This window comes from Dermochelys coriacea, chromosome 2, assembly GCF_009764565.3.
Source record: "Dermochelys coriacea isolate rDerCor1 chromosome 2, rDerCor1.pri.v4, whole genome shotgun sequence".
In the NCBI taxonomy this organism is placed as follows: domain Eukaryota; kingdom Metazoa; phylum Chordata; order Testudines; family Dermochelyidae; genus Dermochelys; species Dermochelys coriacea.
Window position 1 is genome coordinate 261,684,379 of NC_050069.1, and position 24,485 is coordinate 261,708,863.

The following is a 24,485-nucleotide window of genomic DNA, read 5'->3' on the forward strand; positions in this document are numbered from 1 at the left end:
GCTACTCTGAAACTTGGACATTGACAGGGTCTGAGAGAATTATTTTTTTCTGTTCTTAGTTAACACTTTACATTTTACTTTTACACAAGCTGTAACCCTGGATACTTTACTGCATTGAACAGTAGAAGACAGATGAACAACCTGAGAAAGTGCTGAAAACAGAGGCCTTGTGATGGACTCATGCCCTAATGTAACGGGACTAGGGAAGAAGTTAAAACGCATAGCTGAACAGGAAGAGAGTATTATTTAAAGAGGAGATTTGAAGAAGCAGGGAGAAGGAGGGACTTTTAAAAGTTTCTGATAGTTTATTTTAAAGTGTTATTTAATGTGATTAAAACAGTATGTTTAGCAGAAGCATACAGAGAGGATGGCAGTTTTAGATAAAAAAGAATTCAGGAAAGGAGGAGGAAGGAGTTTGGGGCGGGAGATGTTTCTTCAGATACCAGTGTCATAGGCTACAGCCTTTATCTCTGTCTTTCATGCAGTCACAAAGCTATGGCTTTTGTCTTTTATTTATTTTTTTTACTGTACACTGGAATCAAAAACTTTCTTTGCAATTTACAGGTGTTGAGCCTATTAAGAGGCCTATGTCCCATCTTTGTAAACTGGCTTTAGAGAAGTTTCAGAGTAGCAGCCGTGTTAGCTGATAGCCACCCTTCAACAAAAAAAACTTCAAAAACAGACTCCAACGAGAGACTGCTGAATTGGAATTAATTTGCAAACTGGATACAATTAACTTAGGCTTGAATAGAGACTGGGAATGGATGAGTCATTATACAAAGTAAAACTATTTCCCCTTGTTATTTCTCCCTCCCACCGCACCCCCCACTGTTCCTCAGATGATCTTGTTAACTGCTGGAAATGGCCTACCTTGCTTGTCACCACGAAAGGTTTTCCTCCTTTCCCCCCCCCTGCTGCTGGTGATGGCTCATCTTAAGTGATCACTCTCCTTACAGTGTTTATGATAAAACCCATTGTTTCATGTTCTCTGTGTGTGTATATAAATCTCCCCACCGTATTTTCCACCAAATGCATCCGATGAAGTGAGCTGTAGCTCACGAAAGCTTATGCTCAAATAAATTTGTTAGTTTCTAAGGTGCCACAAGTACTCCTTTTCTTTTTGCGAATATAGACTAACACGGCTGCTACTCTGAAACCTGTCATAAAAATGTTGGCATACTGTGGGGCCATGCAAGTACCCATAACAGTGCCACTGATTTGAAGGTATACAATGTCCCCAAATGTGAAAGAGTTATGGGTGAGGACAAAGTCACAAAGTTCAGCCATCAGGTTTGCCATGACATTTTCGGGGATACTGTTCCTGACGGCTTCTAGTCCATCTTTGTGTGGAATGTGTTTCATTGCTTTTACTGTCTCAGAGCTAGGACTGATTCCATCTTTGTTTATTGTCCATCCCCCAAACTGGATTTAGGGTACACAGAAAATGCACTTTTCCTTGTTTAGCTGCGATTCAGAATGACTGGTTAGGCTTAGGACTTTGTTGAGGGTTTCGTACTGTTCTTCCACCAAAGATCCGTCTATCAGAATATTGGCCATGAAAACTACAGCTCCATTTGTGTTCATTCACAGTTCTGCCATCTTTCTTTGGAAAATTTTAGGTGCACTATTAATCCAAAAAGGTGATCTTCATAAGCAAAATCTCCCAAAAGATGTGATAAATGTAGTTAGTTTAGCACTTTCTTTCTCTAAAGGAATTTGGCAGAATCCACACAAGGCATCCGACTTAGAGAATACTGTATATCCTTTCACTTTGGGGAGAAAGTCATCCGGTGTTGGAAGGATATATTTTTCTCTCACAACTGCTTCATTAAATCTTTTAAGATCCACACAGATACGTATTTTTCCATTTTTCTTTATAAGTGGTACCATTGGGGCACACCATATTGCTGGCTCAGAGATTTTCTTGATTATGCCAATACACTCCATTCTCTTTAACTCACTTTAAGAAATAATGGGTTCAGATTCTTGTGAGGTGTATGTACACTATTTGGCTTAGCATTGTCTCTTAATGTTATTTGTACTGGATCTCCTTTCAAAAGTCCAGTATCAACAAATATTACATTGAATTCTTCCACCTTTCTCACTAGGCCCATCATGGCTGCCATGCTGCAGCTGAGAAGGCTTTTGTTCTGTGGTCCTTTGATCACATACACTCTGCATGCATAGCTTTTGTCTTTGAAAATTGTTTCTGTGGTGAACTAGCTCATGCAGTTCAAAATCCCTCCAGGTGCTCTGTCAGGTGACATCAGCTTTGGGCAATGTTGAAGGTAATTGTAAGTCCCTTCTGAAGTAACTGTGATGCTAACTTCTATGTCAATTTTAAAGCTAATAGTCTTGCCATGGATATACAATTTCATTCTCCAGGCAGGCTTTTTGTCATCAAAAGTGATAGATTCCAGAAACAATGGCTCTTGATTATCTGTAATATGAGTGAACTCCCTGACTGATTTGGTTCAGCAAACAGCTGCAAAATGTGCATATTTAATGCCTTTAGTACCTGTGCACCTCTGGCTACACATACATCATCTCTCAGGATATGACTTTTTCACATCTTGTATATGTAGGCTGGAATTTGTCCCTCTTAGCCTGGGAGTTCTCTCTCCTTGCCTTTTATGATATTGCCTTTTAACATTCAAGTGTCTGTGTACAGTTTCTAACCTAGTTTCAGATTTTTCATGTTCATCAGGAAAGCCTATACTTTTAAAGTTTTATTTTTTATTGTAAAGCCTCTCTGTAAATGATGGAAATTTTATATTGTCCCCTGGAATCTTAAACTTTGTTCACCCTTTTCAAATGATATACATGAGAAATGTATTTACACATTTTTGTTTGGTTGGGGATGTTTTTCCATGCTGGACAATTCAATGAGGCAAAACTTTGCCAGAGTTGAGATGTAACAAAGGTCTGAGTCTTGGTTGCAGAATGATCGTTATTTAATTATAGAAATGAAATAATTTAGCCATTTCCTATTCTTGGCCTCTCTAGAGTGTGATGTATAGATTCAATGTGAAAACATGCTTACGTTATTGTTAAAAGGCTGGGATAATATTGCTTTAAAACACTTTTTTTCAAATTTCATATGATTTAATTTTAATTCTATGATTAAAAAATTATTTCGCTGAAGATACTGCAAAAGACGGCTGTCTTAGAATAAAAGGAGGAGAGGGCATGGAGGCATGGTTCTTCACGTAACAGTGACAGAGGGTACAATGTTTATTTCTCTCTTTCACGCAGTTACAAAGCTATAACTTGTCTTTTTAAACTTTTTTCTTTATGGTAAAACTCCTCTATAAAGTAGGAGAATATTATCCTACCCCCCAAATCTTCACACTTTAGAAATGATATCCCCTAAACTGATGCTAAAAGGAGTTAAATTAAGTAGTGTTGTATTAATTTAGATGGAATCCAGTGTTAACATAACCCTGTCACTGTCCAACATTAAACAGTTTTAAACAAAATTTGGGGTTTGGTATACAGAGGCCCCAGCATGCTTTGTACCATGGCAAACACACCATTAAAAATCCTTAACACTTTGTATTAAAGATACAGAAAATAAGGGAAAACAGTTAAAGCATTTGAAATATAAAATAGTGAATAATATTTTAATTTTAACAATATCCCCTGTTCTCTTTCCCTTTAGCTGGAGAGAGCTTTTAGAAGGAAAAAGCCCTTGTCTGACAGACTTTTACATGGCATTAAAGATGATAATAACTGTAATCTTTGGGGAAAAAAGAAAAAGTGAGTTGAGATCAGAGGCAACATGTGCATGGGGGGGCACAATTTGCTGCTTGGCGTCTACTGAGCATGCTCCCAGGGACTGAGCATGCTTAATAACATCCGCTGAAGCCGCTGTCCTCACTCTGCCCCTCCCCTATTGGTAGGTGTGGGTCGTCTCTGGTTGAGATGGGCTGAAGCTGTCATTGCTGTTGTTAAAGTCCGATCACGTTTTCTAGAAGACAAAACAAGACAAACACACACAAGAGGGGGAGAGGAAAGAACAGCAAAATAGAAAATGCAGCTTCTGTGCTTGGCGTTGCTTTTCCCTTGCAACCTCACCGTTGGAGAAACACGGGCAGAGCACCTGGTCTGATCAGCCACTCCAAGATCTGGCAAACTTGTACCAGCATTGGCTGGTTAGCGCATTGCTTTTATTCACCTCTTTCTGGTCACAGAATTGCAGCAGTGTTGCAAAAGATACAGTCTTAAGTTGGCCAGCTAAGCCAGACTCTGATTAGACAGAAGGAAAACGGAGAGGGTTAGGAGAGATGGGGAAGGAAAAACATACATGGGGGAGAGGGACGGGAGGAGAAAGACAAAGTCTCTCATCTCATGTGGTGTTTGGGATTCAGCCTGAGCTGATGGAGGTGGTGGCGTCTTCGGGGTCCCTCTCTCTGGACCAGTCAAGTCAGGACATATTTTAGGATTAGGATGAAGAAGGTCCAGGGAACCTCACAAGCTGTACCTCTTCCTAGAACTGCTCCCATGTGTTTTTCTGTAGCAGGAATGTAAGTCCTTCCTACCCACCGCAGATTGTTTCCCCTGCCCATTCTGAAGCTCCCTGTTTAGTAAATTACCTACTACTGATCCTTTCTGTTTTGCCATGGAACGAATGTATTAATATTATTATTTACCTGTATTACTGTAGTGCCCAGGAGCCCTAGTTATGGACCAGGACCCCTTTGCACTCGGTGCTGTACAAATATAGAACAAAAGGGTAATCCCTGCCCCTGTGGGATTTCTTGCAGGCTTGGTAAGAAGAAACTGTACAGTGAATGGCTGGTCTGATCCATTTCCCTCCTATCACATTGCCTGTCCAGTGAACGATGAGATTCCAGTTCAGGAAGTAAGTCTATCTGAACCAATACCATTCAGAAATGTGCTGATGCTAGTCATATACCTTTCTATTTCAGAAGTTGGGGATGGAAACTTGGTTGAAGCAGCAACATTCTCACTAAGTATAAAATGCCATTGTATTTTTATTCTGTCCATTTGCTCTGTGAAATTATTAATAACATTTATTATACAGGTTAATTGAGCACTTATTTAGGCACCTAATAGATCTAGAGAGCTGTGTCTGAAAAATATAGGGCCAGATCTTCTGGTGTTGTAAATTTGTGTAACTCCATTGAATGACACGGACATACACCAGGTGAAGATCTGGTCCAAAATGTTTGCAAAACTGAGATTAATACTTCAGTTATATTCAATAATCAGTCTGAGCTGTCATAGCTTCATAGATGCTAAGGTCAGAAGGGACCATTCTGATCATCTAGTCCGACCCCCTGCACAACGCAGGCCACAGAATCTCACCCACCCACTCCTATGAAAAACCTCACCTATGTCTGAGTTTTTGAAGTCCTCAAATCGTGGTTTAAAGACTTCAAGGAGCAGAGAATCCTCCCTCAAGTGACCCGTGCCCCATGCTACGGAGGAAGGCAAAAAACCTTCAGGGCCTCTCCAATCTGCCCTGGAGGAAAATTCCTTCCCGACCCCAAATATGGCAATCAGCTAAACCCTGACCATATGGGCAAGATTCACCAGCCAGATACTACAGAAAATTCTTTCCTGGGTAACTCAGATCCCATCCATCTAATATCCCATCTCAGGGGATTTGGCCTATTTACCCTGAATATTTAAAGATCAATTACTTACCAAAATCACATTATCCCATCATACCATCTCCTCCATAAACTTATCTAGTAGAATCTTAAAGCCAGATAGATCTTTTGCCCCCACTGCTTCCCTTGGAAGGCTATTCCAAAACTTCACTCCTCTGATGGTTAAAAACCTTCGTCTGATTTCAAGTCTAAACTTCCTGGTGGCCAGTTTATACCCATTTGTTCTTGTGTCCACATTGGTGCTGAGCTGAAATAATTCCTCTCCCTCTCCTGTATTTATCCCTCTGATATATTGATACAGAGCGATCATATCTCCCCTCTACCTTCTTTTAGTTAGACTAAACAAGCCAAGCTCCTTAAGTCTCCTTTCATAAGACAAGGTTTCCATTCCTCGGATCATCCTAGTAGGCCTTCTCTGTACCTGCTCCAGTTTGAATTCATCCTTTTTAAACATGGGAGACCAGAACTGCACACAGTATAATAGGTGAGGTCTCACCAGTGCCTTGTATAATGGTACTAAAACCTCCTTATCCCTACTGGAAATGCCTCTCCTGATGCATCCCAAAACCGCATTAGCTTTTTTCACAGCCATATCACATTGGCAGCTCATAGTCATCCTATGATCAACCAATACTCCAAGGTCCTTCTCCTCTTCCGTTACTTCTAATTGATGCATCCCCAACTTATAACTAAAATTCTTGTTATTAATCCCTAAATGCATAACCTTACACTTCTCACTATTAAATTTCATCCTATTACTATTACTCCAGTTTACAAGGTCATCCAGATCCTTCTGTATGATATCCCGATCCTTCTCTGAATTGGCAATACCTCCCAGCTTTGTATCATCTGCAAACTTTATTACCACACTCCCACTTTTTGTGCCAAGGTCAGTAATAAAAAGATTAAATAAGATTGGTCCCAAAACCAATCCCTGAGGAACTCCACTGGTAACCTCCCTCCAGCCTGACAGGTCGCCTTTCAGTAGGACCCGTTGCAGTCTCCCCTTTAACCAATTCCTTATCCACCTTTTGATGTTCATATTGATCCCCATCTTCTCCAATTTAACTAATAATTCCCCATGTGGCACGGTATCAAATGCCTTACTGAAATCTAGGTAAATTAGATCCACTGCGTTTCCTTTGTCTAAAAAATCTGTTATTTTCTCAAAGAAGGAGATCAGGTTGGTTTGGCACGATCTACCTTTTGTAAAACTATGTTGTATTTTGTCCCATTTAACATTGACTTCAATGTCCTTAACTAATTTCTCCTTCAAAATTTTTTCCAGGACCTTGCATACTACAGATGTCAAACTAACTGGCTTGTAGTTACCCGGATCACTTTTTTTTTCCTTTCTTAAAAATAGGAACTATATTAGCAATTCTCCAATCATTCAGTACAACTCCTGAGTTTACAGATTCATTAAAAATTCTTGCTAATGGGCTTGCAATTTCAGGTGCCAATTCCTTTAATATTCTTGGATGAAGATCATCTGGGCCCCCCGATTTAGTCCCGTTAAGCTGTTTGAGTTTCGCTGCATTGCTGCAACGATAAGGCAAACATGCCCTTTTTTCACCAGAATTTCAGACTCAAGACAAATTGAATCAGTTAAACAGAAGATGCTCCATTTCTGCTCCTCATCTAGTTTGAAGAAAACAAATCATGTAAAGAAAAAATAAGCACCCATAACAAAGCAAAAGGAATTCTGGGCTTAAGAAAAATACCATGCTCAGATTCTGGTCTCTATTACATAGGTGTAAATCCATTGACTTCAACAGAGTTACTCTGGATTTACACCTGTGTAATTTAGATTAGTATTTAGCACGTTTTGTCAGTTTGATTCCCAAAACCATTGTCACTTTAATCTTGTGTGCACAGAAAATGTTTCCCATTTTAACTACACCTTTTGCTTACGTATAAATGTGCTTCTGCTGGAGTAGCTATTTTTGTACAGGAAGGGGAATAAGCAATACTGGTATAAGGCACCTTAATAGCAGTAAAATTGCATCCACCTTGGCCAGGTCTGGCAGAAGTTCCCTAGTATAGATAGTTACACCAGGAAAGCTTCACTCTGACTGCTATAGCTTGTTTCGCTCAGGGGAGTTGGTTTTTCAACTCCAGCGCAAACCACGTTTTTGCTGGTATAAGCTGCATCCACACTAGGAGTGCTTTGCTGACATAGCCTAGCCATAGCCTTTCCTTGCCATACTGGTAAAGCTCTCCTGGAATAGACATACTTTAGGGTTGTATTGGTATCTCCATATCAGTAAAAAAATCAGAACCCTACTGGTATAAGTGGAAATAGGAACAAAACTGGTTCAAAACTTGTGTGTCGACCTGGCTTTGTTGCTGATTCTTCTCTCACTTACTCAGGTGTAAATCAGGAGTATCTCCACTGAAGTCAATCAGAAGTCTCTCCATTAGGGTAAAACTGGTAGAAAACAGCAGGGAATCGGACCCTTGCTGTTGTGCCCAGCAAATGGTGCTAACTGAGCGAATGAAAGCAAGATTCTGTTTTACTTATTGAAGTTAATTTCACCTGTCAGAGAGAGCTTAGTCAATAATCCATTCCATATGGGTTGGATGGATTTTTGTTGTCATCTTCACTTTATTTCTTCACTGTTTGTCAGCAGGTTATTTAACTTGGACCTTGCTTTCCAGCTGGCTGATCTGTCATGCAGAAATGCAACTCTTGAAATGTTCTTTTCCCTTCTTTTTATTTATTCCTTGCACTTCTAGTGCAAAAACAAACATAGCATGAGCCTGCTGTTTTCTTTGGCAGGTACCCTGTTCTTTCACCTAGGCTGACTCTTTGGCCTGCTTGTTTATCCACTTGGGAATTGGATTATTGCTTTATATGGACTTTCTTTCCTATCTGATTTGCAAGGAATGGCTGCCAGCTGGGATGACCCAACCTCAGCTTTGGCACATTTGTTCATGAGATAGTTCCTCATTGATTCACCCGGTGGATTTGCTGCTGAGGATCCCGTGTTTGAGTTTTAGCTGTATAAACACACACACTGAGTAAGAACTGCTCCCAGGGCTTTGCTAACTGGTTAAGTGCAATCTAGTGTTTCGCCACTCAGTGGTAGACACAGTATGAACCCTGTTTGGAGCAAAGGATCTGCTGCTCCCTTTTGTTTCAGTGCTGCTTAGCTCTTCTGAAAATCAATCAATAATTATTGCTTAAATTTTATTGAGAGAGAGCACTAGAGATTCTAACCATCTTTCCTTTCCTACATGGAGGTGTGCTCATGCAAAGGCTGCCCAGGGTGACAATATCTATACAATAAAATCAAAATAGGACCTAAGAGACAGATACTTCCAGACTTAGGGAAAGTTTGGATTCAGATCCAAACTCTGCATCTTGGGTCCACGTCTACTTTTATTTGTTGCTTCCTCTTGAGAGGGATGAAGTTAGTTTGTCCAACTACCTACCCACTCAAACACAATGTCTGAAAAAAGCTGGATTTTAACTCAAGCACTATTAGGTTGTTCTTGTACATGGGAAAAGTTGAGTTTGGGGATATAGGGAGAAAATATCCAGGAGACAAATAGAGTGTAAATAGGAACAAAACACAAACAGTGAAATACAGATAGGGCAAGGTTGAAAAAAAGTAAAGAGAGAGACAGAGAGAAAAAAAATCATGAAAAAATTAATGTTTGCAGTGTTGTTGTAGCTGTGTCAGTCTCAGGATATTAGGGAGACAAGGTGGATGAGGTGATATCTTGTATTGGACCACCTTCTGTTGGTCAGAGAGACAAGCTTTTGAGCTACACAGAGCTCTTCTTCAGGCGTGGAAAAGATACCCAGAGTGTCACAGCTAAATACAATGTGGAGCAGCATAAGTAGTTAAGTTTCAGAGTAGCAGCCGTGTTAGTCTGTATCCGTAAAAAGAAAAGGAGTACTTGTGGCACCTTAGTAGTTAACAATTTCTAAGGGATCCGTCCAGGTGAACTGGCCCATTTACAGCTCTCCAGTCATAGGACAAAGTGATACATTGTGCGGTGTATATCATACATAAGGCAGCCATTAGTGCTAGCCAAGCTTTTGAAGAATTACCTCTATCTCTAATACAAGGTTCTAGTCTGCCTGCAATTTAGGAAAATCTGATGTTAAATCCACACCCCCTTGAAGTGAATGGGACTTCTTTCAATTACTTCAGTGGGGCCAGAATGTCACCCAGGGGGGTTTAAAAATTGAATTGTTCTCACAACACAAATGTGGCTTTAAACGGTAGCAGACAAAGCTTTGTGAACTCAAATTACTACAGGGGATTTAAAAAATTGAATTGTTTTCGCAAAACAAGTGTGGCTTTAAACTGTAGCAGACAAAGCTTTGTGAACTCAAATTACTGCTATTTGGAATCCCCTAAAAATATAGTTTGAGAGGATCACAAAACCTTGCACATCATGAGATTCATCCTTCCCTCCTTGTTACCCATCTCCCTGGACCTTCTACCATTGTTTACCTTGAACTTCTGCCATAATTATCTGAACATTTTATCAAAGCAAGAATATTTTGGGTTAGTAAATGAGTGAGTGGTGACTTATAGGAAGGATTAATGTAGACCAGTCGTGGTATAACAATATAGTCACAAAGAGAGTCAGGTTGAAATTTATCAAGAAACCCAAACTGGCCCAAACTTGCCTGGTTTCAGAGATCATTATAAGCAACAAAGCCCGTTGCCAACTCTGTCCACATATCTATTCAGGGGACACCATCAAAGGGCGTAATCATATTAGCCACACTATCAGAGGCTCATTCACCTGCGCATCTACCAATGTGATATATGCCATCATGTGCCAGCAATGCCCCTCTGCCATGTACATTGGTCAAACTGGCAGTCTCTACGTAAAAGAATAAATGGACACAAATCAGACGTCAAGAATTATAACATTCAAAAACCAGTTGGAGAACACTTAAATCTCTCCGGTCACTCGATTACAGACCTGAGGGTGGCTATCCTTCAACAAAAAAACTTTAAAAACAGACTCCAATGAGAGACTGCTGAATTGGAATTAATTTGCAAATTGGATACAATTAATTTAGGCTTGAATAGAGACTGCGAATGGATGAGTCATTACACAAAGTAAAACTATTTCCCCATGTTATTTCTCCCCCCCACCCCACCCCACCCCACCACCCAGTGTTCCTCAGAAGATCTTGTTAACTGCTGGAAATGGCCTACCTTGCTTGTCACCATGAAAGGTTTTCCTCCCTTCCCCCACCTCCCCGCTGCTGGTGATGGCTCATCTTAAGTGATCACTCTCCTTACAGTGTGTATGATAAACCCATTGTTTCATGTTCTCTGTGTGTGTATATAAATCTCCCCACTGTATTTTCCACCAAATGCATCCGATGAAGTGAGCTGTAGCTCACGAAAGCTTATGCTCAAATAAATTTGTTAGTGTCTAAGGTGCCACAAGTACTCCTTTTCTTTTTTCATTATAAGCCTGAAAGCCAGCGCAGTTTCGTGAAAAAACTTGAAAAATTTCTAGAACCTTTTGAGTTAACTTGGACCCCATTTCAAGCCATCCTAGGCCCTCTGGTGGTTTTTCAGCAAAACCATGCAGAGTTTACTGTTCTTCAAGGTTTAGATCTTGATTATCACTACAAAAGTTTTTTTCTTCTGCTGATAATAGCTCATCTTAACTAATTAGCCTCTCACAGTTTGTATGGCAACTTCCAACTTATCTGTCTGTGTATATATATCTTCTTACTATATGTTCCATTCTATCCATCCAATGAAGTGGGCTGTAGCCCATGAAAGCTTAGGCTCAAATAAATTTGTTAGTCTCTAAAGTGCCACAAGTCCTCCTGTTCTTTTTGTGGATACAGACTAACACGGCTGCTACTCTGAAACCTGTCAAAGGTTTAGATATGAAGCCCAGTGAAAGGATAAAGGATTCCACTGAGTTTTGCTTTGAGATCACATGAACCCTCAAAAAGTGAAAGTCAGGGGTGTGAACTGAGGCCACAGGAAAGGTTCTGGTGCCCAACAAAGCAAACCCACCAGATTCTGTGTAGCTTCTTTTCCTTCTATTTGCATTAAAACCAATATGACTTGTTCATTCTCTCCTTTATAGCACTCCTATTTTTCTACAGTAAAGATCATCTACACTGTGGGGTACAGCATATCTATCTCCTCCCTCACTCTGGCTGTGATTGTTCTAATTGTATTCAGGTATGTTTATGAACATTTACCCTGGGCCCGCGAAAGTAAACATAAATCAAGTTAATGCAACATGCTGGAAGCTATGGGCTACAAGATTTACAGATTGATAACTGGCAGAAATAGCTGCTATTTCACAACTCATTTTGCATTTCAGCTGCAACACTCATCACACTAACAACGAAACAAGCCTTATGATTAGGCATGAGTGATCAGATCTGGATTAGACTGTGATGCAGCCTGATTTTCACAGTTGCTGAGCATCCCCAACTCTTGCTGAACATGCTGAGCTGCAGCTGCATATCACCTCTGCCAATCAGCCTCTAAATATAATCACTGCCCAATTTGCTAAGAAAGCTGTCTAGATACTCCCAGATCTCTCTGCACCACTCCCCATTTTTTGGGGGCTGTGTTAGCACCTGCAGTGTTACATCAGGGAAGATTCGCAAAAAGAAAAGGAGTACTTGTGGCACCTTAGAGACTAACAAATTTATTAGAGCATAAGCTTTCGTGAGCTACAGCTCACTTCATCGGATGCATTGCGGAGAGATTGAAGTGTTCTTGGCCAAACTGGACATTCTCTACGTAAAAGAATGAATGGACACAAATCAGACGTCAAGAATTATAACATTCAAAAACCAGTTGGAGAACACTTCAATCTCTCTGGTCACTCGATCACAGACCTAAGAGTGGCTATACTTCAACAAAAAAGCTTCAAAAACAGACTCCAACGAGAGACTGCTGAATTGGAATTAATTTGCAAACTGGATACAATTAACTTAGGCTTGAATAGAGACTGGGAATGGATGAGTCATTACACAAAGTAAAACTATTTCCCCATGGTATTTCTCCCTCCCACCCCACCCCCTACTGTTCCTCTGATATTCTTGTTAACTGCTGGAATTAGCCTACCTGCTTGTCACCATGAAAGGTTTTCCTCCTTCCCCCCCCTGCTGTTGGTGATGACTTATCTTAAGTGATCACTCTCCTTACAGTGTGTATGATAAACCCATTGTTTCATGTTCTCTGTGTGTGTGTATATAAATCTCTCCTCTGTTTTTTCCACCAAATGCATCCGATGAAGTGAGCTGTAGCTCACGAAAGCTTATGCTCTAATAAATTTGTTAGTCTCTAAGGTGCCACAAGTACTCCTTTTCTTTTTGCGAATACAGACTAACACGGCTGCTACTCTGAAATCAGGGAAGATTATTTCTCAAATGCAGAGTCCAGTCAGCCATTGAGTTCAGTGTGAGCAGAGCTCGGCCACAGCAGAGGGCTTTTGACAATCCCACCCTAAGGAAACCCAGACCCATGAAAGATGAGTTACCTATCTCCCACCACTTCATTTTGCTGGCCTTCCTTCTTTTCCTCCAGGAGACTCCGCTGTCCCAGAAATTACATCCACATCCAGCTCTTTCTCACCTTCATCTTGAAAACTATTGCCATTTTCATTAAGGATGCGGTCCTCTTCCAGGAGGAAGATATTGACCATTGCAGCTTTTCTACAGTAAGCATTTGAAAAGAAGATTATGGTGGCATTTGATATCTTTGTATATCATTAATATACTGGTTAATATCTTGCCACTGCTTGTGCTTGTATGTGATATTGTGGTACCTATAATATATGTATAATACGCAATAATGAAATTTTGCCTTCCCTGCTCCATAGACTGAATGCAAGATTTCAGTGGCTTTCTGTCACTATTTTATGATGGCTAATTTCATGTGGCTGCTGGTAGAGGCGCTTTACCTGAACTGTCTGCTCTTATCATCCTTTCCTCATGGAAGACGCTATTTTTGGTGGCTTGTTCTGTTTGGATGGGGTAAGTGAGGACTGAAATTAGACTAGAAGAGATCAGATTATGTTTCAGGGCTTGATCCATTGCCCGTTGGGGTCAATGGAAACATCCTGACAGCAAAGTAAATGCCCATATAGTATCAAATGGATGAACCTCAAAGGGTTCTATGGTTTGGATGATTGTATGAACCCTGTAGAATTTGGAGACTGTATGAGGACACTGGGGATGCAGCATCTCTTGGGTTGGATACATCATTGGGAGCCAGGAACCCTTGATATTTAATCTTGGCTCTGCCAGTAGCTACCTGTGTGGCCTTGAGCAAGTCACATTAATCTGCATGCCTTGATTTCTCCATCAGCGAAATGAGGATAATAAAACTTATCTCTGTCTAATCTGTACCATGCCCATCGGTATTACCTTACAGGAGCACTATGATAATTTACTAATTGATGTTTGGAAAGTGCTTAGAGGGATTATTGAAATGGATAAATGCCACACTCCAGCACTCCCCCATGCCAAAATCACCACTCCTTACCTAAAACTGGGGGGAGGGGGAGAACTTGCAATCTGACCTTAGGGACATTAGTTGAGATAACTAGTCACATGATTAAGGATTTTTCATACGAGCAATAGTTTGCAGGGACAGGTCCATCCTGGCATTACTGTATTGTTTTCATATTCACTTATCCATCCCGCTCAAACGTTAACTGGTTAACGCCATAGGCTACTTCATTTCATGGTGTGCATCGGGAGATTTCCCATTGTATTTATGCAGCTCACCATGACCTCATTAGGTTAAAATGCAGTTCCTGTTAGACATAATGGTCATTGCACAGGGCATTTTCTGTGGTCAGTTAATCTGTCTCATACTATCTTGGTAGGATTGCAATAGACAGGATGGAAATTGAATCTGGAATAATTAATGAAATCAGAAAAACAACAACAACTAGTGTGTATTAAATTGTTTCTCCAGGTTTCCCAACGGTTTTTACCCTAGTGTGGATATTAGCAAAGCTGTATTTTGAAGACACTGCGTAAGTTGAAGTTTCATACTAGATTCCATATTGCAGTGTTGCATTTTTAATGTTATGATTGGTCCCAGTCCTGCAATTTTCTCTGTGCCAATGTGAAGCCCTGTTGAAGTCAATGTCTTGCATCTTTATATCCCATTTTGCATAAGTGTGAACGGTTTCATAAGTTTCAGGGCTGTGGAGGATCAGGCCCTTAACCCTTACTTTTTTAAAAAATTAAAGATGAGCACACACAAAAAAATAATGGAAAATATAGATGGGTGAAATCCTGGCGCCATTGAAGTCCATGGGAGTTTTGCTGCTGAGTTCAGTAGAACCAGAAGTTTACTTTGTATTTTTTTCCCCAGTCTAGTAGAAGGATTAAGGGATTTATTTCAAACTGTCCAAAACAAATTTATGGCTTGCACAGAGACTATGAAAACATTGAGGCTAACAGAAGAATTTTTAAAGACGTGACTGAAAATATGTTTCTAACGGGAGTGGAGTTACCGCCTTTTCTATAGCACTTGCTTTTGCAAACGTTATAATCAAAACCTTGAAGTATTGTGCTTCCAGGAAATCAAGGGATTCAGATGAAGTAATGATAACGGAAGAGCAAAGCTGATATCATCAGATGCCTGAGATACTTACATAGCCTTATAAAGTGGAGCTGTTACTGGTAGTGGTCGGGGTAACCAATGTGCTCGGAGGTTGGCTACATGTGTGTGTTCATTTAGCGTGTTGTCCCAACTCTGCGCAGATAGTGGACCTTAATTAAACTGCCCCATAAATCCACAGACTCAGTTTTTAGCGAAAGCGCCCGGCCAGGTTTATTGTTGACAAAGCATGGTACTAGCACCTGGCAGACTTTGCGAGGATACTAAGACATGTATGTCCATGACAATGGACACAGCTTAGTTAGCGGCGGGACTTTCCGTTGCTCCATAGGCGGGCCCAAAATATTCCCTTTAAAATACACCTTTATACCCCAATACAAACAAGTTAGTTACTGCTCCCTAAAGTTGCTCGCTATTACTCATCGTTTTGCACATGTTGGTTCAGTTAAAACATTTTTATTACGTACTGTCATTTTGACCTTATTTTTTAGGAGGGATGAGCGCATTCCTGTTATTTTTGGGGAATGTTCTTGTACCGTCTTTAATATTGGAATGTTGGGCTGGCGCTTAATATTGAAATGTGTTTGCATAAGCACACTGTAACTAGCACTTCTTTAAAATGTGCATTTCTGCAATATCAACCCTGTTCTTGACAAATTCTGTGAGCAGGGCCTGCCTCTTGCTCACAACCTGACTTTGCTTCATATCAGCAAAGTTTTAACCACTACTTTAGTTCAGGCCTCATACCAGACCTCTAATACAAGGGCTTATGTCTCAGGCTCTCTTCCTGCTACAAAGACAATGTCCCATAGGTCAAAAAGAGATCTTCAAATAACAATGATGTTTTTGATTTGGCTTTCAGCAACAGCCCTTATAACCTGTTGGCTGGCATATTTTCAACCAGGAAGCAATAGATTTCTGGCTATCACTTGGTACATAAGGGTCAGTGATAATTTTGTCATTTTGGTACGTGTAGGATAATATTTATGGAACTTAGACTCTACAAAGCCAAGTTGCAGGGTTTCGATAACTCTATTCTATCTTAAAATGAGGCTGTAATATGTCCATTGACCCTAACGTGTGCTTTCTCCATGTTACCGTATTCCAGTGACCATGTTTATCTATGTTAATTTAAGTGCTACTTTTCCAGATGCTGGGATATTAACCAAGGCTCGCCTTACTGGTGGCTAATCAAAGGTCCTATTATCATTTCTGTTGGGGTATGTGTGATATTTCTCAGTTTGGAAATGTGAATTGACAACAAAGAGATTATGGGGGTGGGAAATGGCTTAAAGTTTGAATACTAATACCTGACCTTCCGAAACTGTAGCATTGATCCTGGAAAGGGATTATCTCTTTGTGCTAAAGATGGGTGCTGCTGAATCTCAGAGAAAACACTTCTCCCTAAGTTTTCAAAGACTTGTCATTCCCACTGAAGTGAATGGGAGTAGTTTGGTGGCTGACACTCCCAGAAGCTCTTTGACAATGCAAGATTTGAACTAGGAGTCCAGATCTAGGAAAGCATTTAAGCACACATTTAAGGAGAAGCACAGGGATAGTCCTACTGAGTTTTGTTTCCACTTTAAGCTGATCATGGCAATTATGGCCCTGGAGCTGTGCGTTTACTGGGGATTCATAATTGGTTAGGGTTAATGGGTCATGATGCACAATTACTCACAATTGGTCATTAATCCCTAGGAAATATATACAATAAACAGGTAATGTGTGCAGTGCACCAGGCTGGAATTAAAGCCACTGCATTTGTGTGACTTAATTGAATGGCAGCACCAGCTGTGCATAAATAAGGGTTGTTGAAGGGGGCTTGTCTGCAGGATAGAGCAGTATGAATGCAGAATCAAAAATGACAGATTGTTATCAGCTTTATTCTGCTGTGAGGCAGTTTTAAAATGCTTTACACCTCCACGTTTTGTCTCATTGCGTTTGACTGACATTCCTGACTAGGTGTGAATGCCATACAGGCAAGCAAGGAATGTATTTTTCTGCAATCATCTAATTAACTCATTATAGGTGGATAAAATGGAATTGCAATGTCTGGGGAGAGATGGGCATCATTAGAGCAAAACAGCCATTCGCCATCACCTGAAAGATTGATGGATGCACACAATACATGGGATGCAAGGACAAATTCACTGCTGGTATAAAGTGGGCCAGCAATGTTGGTTTGAATGAAGCTGTGACAAATTACACCAGCAAAAATTTGGCCAGTCAACTCTAAAGGTATCAGCCATAGTTTAGTACAACAACTATCATTGTCTCAAACCAGAAAAATTAAAGAGTGCTGCAAACAATAAAGAAATGATTGATTACTTCAGGGACTAACAAATATGGTTGCTTAATAGAGATGGTCTTCCTAAGAAGACAGAGCAGAATTATATGCAGTATCCTTAGGGATACTTTGCTGCTGTCTCTTTAAGATGGGAAGTTTCCTAGTAAGGCTGGTTTCTTGTACAGCTCCCACTGTATCTGCAGTAATGGCTAGCAATTATTTAAGTCACAATATACTTTTCACAGGAATGTTTGGTAGTAAAAGGTAACAATCTTCTTTGTTCCAAAAAAATGGAAACAGGTCAACTTTATCCTTTTCATCAACATCATCAGAATCTTGCTGAAAAAGCTGGACCCGAGACAAATCAACTTCAATAATTCATGTCAGTACAGGTAATCCAGTGTCACACACATTGTGAGCAATGCTTCCGGCCATGATATTTTCCAAATGGTGCAGCTGAGTCAGAAATTAAAGGATATGCCCAAGGTCACAGATAGAGTCACTTTCAGGGTTGGAACTCGGGATGCCTGACCCTAGTTCTGTTGTCAAGGTCACTAGACCAGGCATCTCTCTGAACAGCACATTTATTCTTTCTTGTTCAAGCATTAAGAATACCAAATCACAGCAAAAAAAGATTGGTGATGTGGTACCTCCACTCGAGCCAGAAGCACTGGAAATCTGTGCCCACCTTTGTCCCAGCAGATTTGAAATATATATCTGGGTCCCTTTTTAACCTGTTGAGCATCACTCATTACTAGAGAATTTCTAGTTCACCTGTTCTCATGCTTTTCAGAAGAATGATGTTTATTTTTTTGGCCTCTTCTTATTTCCTGCCCTAGACGTCTCTCAAAATCAACACTGCTTCTCATTCCGTTATTTGGGACACATTACATTGTCTTCAACTTCCTCCCTGAATACACCAACCTGGGAGTCCGGCTATATTTAGAGCTCTGCATTGGATCTTTCCAGGTAAACCTATTGAAGTATTGCAGCAGTGCATGTGTTCCCATAGCTTGTCTAGCCTGAATAGATAGGATCCTTTCTGTGCACATTCAAATGGGACTGTGATCCAAACTCAGTCATGGATGCCACTTCACTGAATATGGTGGAGTTGCACAGAACTTTACCCTCTTTGTTGCAGTGACCAACCTGTGGTGGGGTGACTTAAACCTCCTGGGTTAAATCCTACAGAAGATCACCCTGTGGCTATACACTGCTCTGACAGTGTATAAGCCTTGAGACAACCACACCAGGCCAGGGCAGAATTCCCCAAAGCAGGAATCAACCCTATGCTGCACCCATGGCAGACCCCGGAATAGGAAGCGTGCTGGTGGCATTGAGTGCTAGGACATTCTGGGCAGTGGGGAGGCTGCCATAACTTAAAGCAACCCCCAGGGCTGCTCTGGTTTACACTGAGGGCTGTTTAGATTCCCTGCATTAGTTCAGGATCTGGGCAGCACATAGGTGCTGAAAGCCCCTCTCTTTGCCCCACCCTTCCCCTGACATATGTCACAAACCCTGCCCCAGGATGTCTAGTGGCTATAGTCACTGAGGTCTTCCCTCGTTGCCTTTTGACTTGAAATGCAGCTTTCCACTGGTCAATAATGATTCCACGGCCTCTTCAGCTGCTGTAAATCAACAGAGACCCATGAGCTGTGTGGATTTATACCAGCTGAGGATTGGATCTGTAGTGTTCACAAATTCCCAGCCCAAATACTTACATTCTTCCCGTCTAAACTCACCCTTGGGTTTCAGTCCCTACTCTGAATTTCAGTCTTTGGGGCTGTCAGTCGTCATTAAATTATCTTGCAGTGTAAGAAAAGATACTAAAAGGGTCAGATTCTCAGCTGGTGTAAACTGGCATAGAACAACTGACTTCAATGGCGCTATGCAGATTTGCACCAACAGAGGATCTAGCCCCAAATGTTTCCTAAAACGCTCAAGGGCTTGATTCTGCTCTAAGCTGTTGGATACCAGGTATCACTCTAGTGTTTTCACTGGAGTTTTTGTTTAGTGTAAAACTACTGTATGTGAGATCAGAATCATGCCCACTGTGTGTAATATTAATGCCATGCAGTGTGCTATAGAGATAAAGCTAGTGATTTGGTATTTAGAGAAATTATAAAAATAAAGCTAAGCAGTGACTGGAAAGCAATATGATCCAGAACAAACAGTCTCCCAGTGGAGTCCAGGGTGCTTTTTGCTGATTTACACCTGCTGAGGATCTGGCCCACAACATATTTGGAAGAGCTGTAATTTTGACCACCATGTTGCAGCTATATGGCCAAATTCATTCTTGGTCGAGCTTCACTGGACCAGATCATCAGCTGTTGTAAACTGGTGTAGCTTCACTGATTTCGATGGCGTGATACTAGTTTACACCAGCCGAGGATCTGGCTGATTAGCTGTGAAACTAATTGAGCATAGAATATTTTACGCTTATGTCAATACATAGGATATATGAGAATCATCCCAGACTGATGTAGTTGAAGCAGCTTTTCACACCTGTGCTATCACTTAACTGTTTTGCTTCTTCAGGGATTTATTGTAGCCGTTCTGTACTGTTTCCTTAATCAAGAGGTAAGAGAACTACATTCTCTTCTTCATTATTGATTTAAATGAAAGCCATATAGAGTTAATACCTTATTTAACAGTGGCAGGTGATCAAATGTCCTAATTTAGCCTGGTTGCCTAGTGACATAAGAGTTAATGCTGCTGAATATCTCCTTGAAGTATCTTCATGAGAATTAAGCCACCTAGTGGGGAGAAACATTGTTGCTATTTTGTCCTGAATTTAATGGAAAATTATTACCATCTCTGTTTATTATTATTTATACTGTGACAGGCTCAGTAATGAACCAACACATGTATGTGCTGGTGATCTACAAACACAGAATAAAAAGAAGGTCCATGCCCCAAGGAGCCAACAGATTTTTATTAAGCTGGAAATAATGTCAACTTTAGAGTGACTGTTTTACAAAAGGTAGATCATGCCAGATCAACTTGATCTCTTTCTTTGAGAAGACAACCAGTTTTCTAGACAAAGAAATGCAGTAGATCTAATCTACCTGGTTTTCAGTAAAGCATTTGATACAGTTCCACCTGGGAAATTATTTGTTAAATTGGAGAAGATGGGAATTAATACAAGAATCAAAATGTGGGTAAGGAACTGGTTAAAGGGGAGACTACAGTAGGTCATGCAGAAAGGTGAACTGTCAGGCTGGAGTGGAGAAGCAGTCTTGGGACCAATCTTATTTAACATTTTCATTAATGATCTTGGCACAAAAAAGTGGGAGCGTGCTAATAAAACTTGCAGATGACACGAAGTTGGGAGTTATTGCCAATATGGAGGAGGACCAGACTATCATACAAGAAATGTGGATGACCTTGAAAACTGGAATAATAGAAATGGGATGAAATTTAATAGTGCAAAGTGCAAGATCATGCATTTAGGGATGAACAAGAATTTTTTCTATAAGCTGGGGATTTATCAATTGGAAGCAACAGAGGAGAAAGACCTGGGTGTATTGGTTGATCACAGGATGCTCAAATAAATTTGTTAGTCTCTAAGGTGCCACAAGTACTCCTTTTCTTTTTGTGAATACAGACTAACATGGTTGCTACTCTGAAAAGGGTGACTATAAGCCATCAATGTGGTGCAACCCTGGAAAAGGCTAATGCAATCCTAAAATGCAACAGGTGAAGTATTTCCAGTAGAACTAGGGAAGTGTCATTACCATTGCAAAAGGCACTGGTGAGATCCCATCTGGAATACTGTGTGCAATTCTGGTCTCCCATGTTTAAGAAAGATGAATTTAAACTGGAACATGTGCAGAGATGGGCTACTAGGATGATCAGAGGAATGGAGAATTTGCCTTATGAAAGGACGCTTAAGGAGCTTGGCTTGTTTAGCCTAGCCAGACAAAGACTGAGGAGTTATATGATTGCTTTCTATAAATACCAGAGAAGGAAAGGAATTATTAAAGTTAAGGGCTAATGTTGGCACAGGAACAAATGGAATATAAACTGGCCATCAACACATTTAGGTTTGAAATTAGATGAAGGTTTCTAACCATCAGAGGAGTGAAGTTCTGGAACAGCCTTCTGAGGGGAACAGTGGGGGTAAAACACCTAATTGGCTTCAAGACTGAGCTTGATATGTTTATGGAGGGGATGGTCAGATGAGGTTGCCCACAATGACATACAGCCATCCACAACTGCTACTAGCTAATATTTCCAACAGCCGGAGACAGGACATAAGAGGAGAGGGCTCTGAGTTATTACAGAGAATTCTTTCCCAGGTGTCTGGCTGGCAGGTCTCGTCCACATGCCCAGGGTCTAACTGATTTCCATATTTGGGGTCAGGAAGGAATTTCCCCCCAGGTCAGATTGATAGAGACCCTGGGGGTAGGGTCGCATTCCTCTGCAGCGTGGGAAATCGGTCACTTGCAGGTTTAAACTAGTGTATATGGTGGATTCTCTGTAACTTGAAATCTTTGAGGACTTCAGTAACTCAGCCAGAGGTTCTGGGTCTATTGCAGGAGTGGGTGGGTGAGATTCTGTGGCCTGCCATGTGCAGGAGGTCAGACTAGATAATCATGATGGTCCTTTCTGACCTTAAAGTTTATGATTGTCAAATACACATAATGTCCAGTACAGGTAGTTTGCACTATGCTCTCTAACTTTGACAACATTTCTTTAGTGTGATATATCTATTTCCGTTCTTCATACTAAGCGACAGCAAAATGTGGTGCTCAGACATGCATTGTAATACAGGTGTGTAATACAGATGCTGAAATAATCTGATATTTATGTTCTGGCTTCAGTCACATGACATGAGTTAATGTTACAAAGATTATACCCTGTCACATAACAAGGGTCAAAATCAACTGAATCTACTAAGAACATAAGAATAGCCACATTGGGTTGGACCAATGGGCCATCTAGCCTAGTATCCTGTCTTCAGACAGTGACAATGCCAGACACTTCAGAGGAAATGAACAGAACAGTACAATTATCGAATGATGCAGCCTCTGTTGTCCAGTCCCAGCTTCTGGCACTTAGATGCTTAGGACATCCAGAGCATGGGGTTGCATCCCTGATCATCTTGGCTAATAGCCATCGATGGAGCTATCCTCCATGAATTTATCTAATTCTTTTTCGAACCCAACTATGGTTTTGGCCTTCACAACATCCCATAGTAACGAGTTCCACAGGTTGACTGCGCGGTGTGTGCAGTAATACTTCCTTTTGTTTGTTTAAACCTGCTGCATAATGAGTTCATTGGGTGACCCCCGGTTCATGTTATTTGAAGGGGTAACTAACACTTCCTTATTCACAGTCTCCACACCATTCATGATTTTATAGATCTCTATCATACCAGTTTTTCCAGATCATCACTGATTACTACTATTAGTTATTAGTCGATAGTGATTTAGTGCCAACAAAGATTAGACCCCAATTGTGGTAGGCATTGTATAAATATAGAGTAAAAGACAGTCACTCTCCAAAGAGCTCAACATTGAAATAGACATGATAGACATAGGGCAGGATACTGGAGTATAATGTACAAAGAGAAACAGCAGAGTGGGTGGTCAGCAAATGACACATTAATGCCAAAATTGTTGTCCAAAAATTCTTTGTGTGGGACTTTAGCTATTGCGGGATAAGCTACATATGGAAAGATAAAGGAAAGGAGGGGGGAATAGATGGGAGGGGAGATGTGGGGGGAAGGAAGGAGGAGAGCATGGTGGATGGGAGGAGTGAAGCTGAGGTGAAGAGATTGTTAGGGAATGGGTGGGTGAGTGGGTTTTGGAGCAAATAGACAACCAGTAGAGGGAAGAAAACATCTTGAGTGAAAATGACAGATAGCAGCCAGATGACATCATCCAGGTCTGCCAGTCCCTACTGCAGCACCTGCCAAGGCTGCTTCCATGTCTGCTCCTGGCTGACTGACAAGAAGCCCAGAAAGCAGTAATGGATCCAGTCCAGAACTCTGGCTCTGAATCCCTTACAACACTGGGAAAGTTTGGATCAGAGTCAAACTTAGTGGCTTAGATACCTCTACAAGCTGGAGAATCTACCACATCTTGAGGTAAGTTGTTCCAGTGGTTAATTACCCTCATTGTTAAAAAAAAGTTGTGCCTTCATTCTAGTCTTAATTTGTCTAGCTTCAGTTTCCGGCTATTTCATCTAATTGTTTTTTCTGCTAGATTAAGGTCTACTATCAACAATCTCTTTCCCCATGTAGGTACATGTAGACTGTGATCAAGCCACTTCTTAATTGTATCTTGAATAAATGAAGTAGATTGAGCACCTTAATTTTCTCACTCTAAGCCAGTGGTGGGCAACCTGCGGCCCATCAGGGTAATTTGTGGGCCATTAGACATTTTGCTGATGTTGACCATCTGCAGGCATGGCCCCCCCCCCCCCGTAATTCCCAGTGGCCAGGGTTTGCTGTTCCCGGCCAATTGGAGCTGCAGGAAACAGTGTGAGCCATAGGGACATGCAGGCCGCCACTTCCTGCAGCTCCCATTGGCCGGAAATGGTGAACCAGGGCCACTGGGAGCTGCAGGGACGGGGGGGGGGGAGGGAAGGGGAGCATGCCTGTGAATGGTCAACATCAGCAAAATGTCTCACAGCCCACAATCAGATTACCTTGATGAGCCCCATGAGGCCTACAGGCCGCAGGTTGCCCACCACTGCTCTAAACCATATTTTCCAGATCTCACATCATTCTCGTAGCTCTTTTCTGAACCTGTTCCAATATTTCAACATCCTTTCTCAAATGTGGGCACCAGAACAGGACACAGTATTCCAGGGATGGAATCTTCCTAGCTCCTATGAGGCAGAGAAGGGTTCCCGCTCTGTGGGAGCTGAAGATGAGAAAGAGAAAACAAGCAAGAGCAATTTACACATGCACACAGAGATGTGCTCCTCATCCCCAGCACAAGCTTT

General features: G+C 41.1%; 1 protein-coding gene across 8 annotated transcripts in view; it reads left to right on the top strand.

Annotated features, from left to right (window-relative positions):
* Positions 1-24,485, top strand: part of GHRHR (growth hormone releasing hormone receptor) — a 70,051-nt gene that overhangs the window by 40,454 nt on the left and 5,112 nt on the right. For 3 of the 8 annotated variants that reach the window (XR_005291340.2, XM_038391944.2, XM_038391948.2), the window contains 9 exons: positions 4,767-4,864; positions 11,730-11,827; positions 13,190-13,322; positions 13,485-13,638; positions 14,588-14,648; positions 16,392-16,461; positions 17,829-17,920; positions 18,368-18,497; positions 20,067-20,108. Coding sequence is in view for 5 of the 8 variants with exons in the window: in XM_038391944.2 (XP_038247872.1) it covers positions 4,767-4,864; positions 11,730-11,827; positions 13,190-13,322; positions 13,485-13,638; positions 14,588-14,648; positions 16,392-16,461; positions 17,829-17,920; positions 18,368-18,497; positions 20,067-20,108 (878 nt within the window). In the remaining 3 variants the exon portion in view is untranslated. The remainder of the gene's footprint in view (positions 1-4,766; positions 4,865-11,729; positions 11,828-13,189; positions 13,323-13,484; positions 13,639-14,587; positions 14,649-16,391; positions 16,462-17,828; positions 17,921-18,367; positions 18,498-20,066; positions 20,109-24,485) is intronic. The other 5 variants (XR_005291341.2, XM_038391946.2, XM_038391949.2 and 2 more) reach the window with 3 other exon arrangements.